Here is a 2,579-nt window from a genome sequence, read left to right on the forward strand (position 1 = left end):
GCACACACACACATATTCAAAGGAGGACAATTATATTTTTGTTTTTTTCTTCACTCTATCTTCAGCTGTCAGATGAAATTTGGTCTAGCTCGTTAAATACCCAGTGACAACATTGTCTGAAACTCTCCACTGCAGAATGTGAAATCATTCAGTTGTGCCCAACTCTTTGCTGGACAGTAGCCTTCCAGGCTCCTCCATCCATGGGATTTTCCAGGCAAGAGTACTGGAGTGGATTGCCATTTCCTTCTACAGGGGATCTTCCCAACCCAGGGCTCGAACCCAGGTTTCCCACACTGCAGGCAGACACTTTACCATCTGAGCCACCAGGGAAGCCCAAGTACAATTTCACTGAGCTCCAAAAAGGTCCTCCATTCCAACCTGCTTCTCCCTCTCCCTAGTTCAGACTCACAGCCACTAGAAGAAACTCCCGTTACTTTATCCCCACTATAGAATGCTTCAGCTACATCTAACCATGCTGAGTTCTACAGAGCAGTTTCCACTGGGGCTTTTAAGATCAGTGCTGACTGTTCTTGTCCTGGGGTTAACAGAAAAATTCTTGCTGAGTCTTTGAGGTGGTGGTTCAGGATAAGTAGGGTAGTGCATTGGGGAAATCTCAGAAGGCATCCCTTTGATTTTCAAAATCTCTTAGTCATAGTAAGATACTGATAGTCATGCTTCTGCCCAACGGACAAGTCTACCGAATCATGTCTTGCCCCACACATCCCACAGGTGGTATCAATCTATATTTGCTGGATGAATGCTGCTGCTGCTTAGTCGCTTTAGTCATGTCTGACTCTGTGTGACCCTATGGACTATAGTCCACCAGGATCCTCTGTCCATGGAATTCTCCAGGCAAGAGTACTGGAGTGGGTTGCCATGTCCTCCTCCAGGGGAAATTCCCAACCCAGGGATTGAACCCAGGTCTCCTGCACTGCAAGCAGATTCTTTACCACTGAGCCACCAGGGAAGCCTCACTGGGTTAACAAATGTGTGAATAAATACAAAGAGCAAATAGACAACTGCTCGAGCTACAATCACAGTGTTTGTTGTTATCTTCTCTTGTATTCTAGGCTGATTTGAGGGGAGAAGAAACATAGTATTTCTTGTGGAAAATTTATATTAGATGTGGAATTAAATGACTGAACGCCATTTAGCAAAGATAGCTATCCTAGTTACTTTTCTTTTTTTTTAATCAACAAACATTTGCTGAGTACATCCTAAGTGCCGTCACTTTCTAGGCAGTGGGGAAGCAGGGCTGAGGAAGACAGACATGGGACCTGGCTTCCTGGAGCTTAGTGTCTTGTGGAAGAAAGGAGGCAAACAAAAACATGAGCAAGACCATTTCTCTTGTAATGTGTAATGCAGGAAACAGGATATGATAGTGTAGAGTGTACCTGGGGAGATGGGTGCCCTCCTTTAGAGTTATAAAGGAAAGCTCTTCTGAATATTTAAGTTTTGAGATGAGACCTTGAGGAAAAGATGGAAGACACTTTGTAAAGAAACATTTTACTCTCTCCAAGCAGAAAGGAGGATGAGTTCAAAGGCTAGAGGTAATTAAAAGTTTATCTTGATCAAGGGGAGGGGAAGGAAGCTAATGAGACTCTAGAGGAAGAGTGGGCACATTTTTTCTCTCAAGGTTCTGGCAGTAAATATTTTCGGCTTTTCAGGACATGTGTTGTCTGTTAAAATTCAACTCTGTTTTACAACACAAAAGTAGCCATAGACGTTCATGAATGAGTGTGGCTGTGTTCCAGTAAAACTTTGCAAGAACAGGCAATGGGGTAGATTTGGCCCATGGGCTGTAGTTTGCCGTGGTCTGGAGGTGGTGGTGGTTTAGTCGCTAAGTTGTGTCTGACTCTTGTGACCCCAAGGACCATATGTCCATGGGATTCTCCAGGCAAGAATACTGGAGTGGAACTCTGGGAGCTGCGGCGGCTCGAGGTGCGGCCTTGGGGGCTGCGGGTGGCGGCCGGCAGGCAGGTACACTGATGCTGAAGTACTATGAGCTTTCAGAACTTCTGGAAAGACTACAAAGTTCTGGTTGTTATGGTACCTCTGATTGGGTTCATACATTTGGGGTGGCACAGGATCAAAAGCAGCCCTGTTTTCCAAATTCCTAGTAAGGACAACCTCTCTGAACCAGACAGTCTGGCACTTACAAGTCCTAAGAAGAACCACCTCCCAGGGAAGTAGCAGGCTTGCAAGTTTCAGAAAGAAGCAGCTCTGAGTCAGAGCTTGAGCTAGAAAGAAGAGATGAAAAATAGCAGTTGGATCAGAAAGAACTGGCTTCTTGTAGCTGTGGTTTCCTTCATAGGTGTCCATCTTGGAACGTATTTTATACAGAGGGCTGCAAAACAGTCTGTAAAGTCTCAGCCTGAAGGCAAACAAAAGAATTTGAATAATGAAGTAAAATAAATATTTGGAATTACTAAAATGTCATTATATCGATCCTTATGTGCCAATTTGCTTCATAAGCATGGAGCTCAGTATTTAATTTTAGAGCCACAATGCTGTAAATCCTAACTCTTGATTCCTGAAAGATAATCTTGTTAAATGTTAAAACCCACGACAATACAATG

The 2,579-nt window shown here is 43.9% G+C and overlaps 1 protein-coding gene across 1 annotated transcript; it reads left to right on the forward strand.

Annotated features, from left to right (window-relative positions):
* The first annotated feature begins 1,924 nt into the window (after positions 1–1,924).
* On the forward strand, positions 1,925–2,261 carry LOC132345555 (uncharacterized). Its single transcript, XM_059887827.1, has one exon. It carries the CDS (start codon positions 2,002–2,004, stop codon positions 2,191–2,193), a length of 192 nt encoding a protein of 63 aa, XP_059743810.1. The 5' UTR covers positions 1,925–2,001; the 3' UTR covers positions 2,194–2,261.
* The last annotated feature ends 318 nt before the right edge of the window (positions 2,262–2,579 follow it).

This window comes from Bos taurus, chromosome 1 (genome assembly GCF_002263795.3).
Source record: "Bos taurus isolate L1 Dominette 01449 registration number 42190680 breed Hereford chromosome 1, ARS-UCD2.0, whole genome shotgun sequence".
NCBI classification, from domain to species: domain Eukaryota; kingdom Metazoa; phylum Chordata; class Mammalia; order Artiodactyla; family Bovidae; genus Bos; species Bos taurus.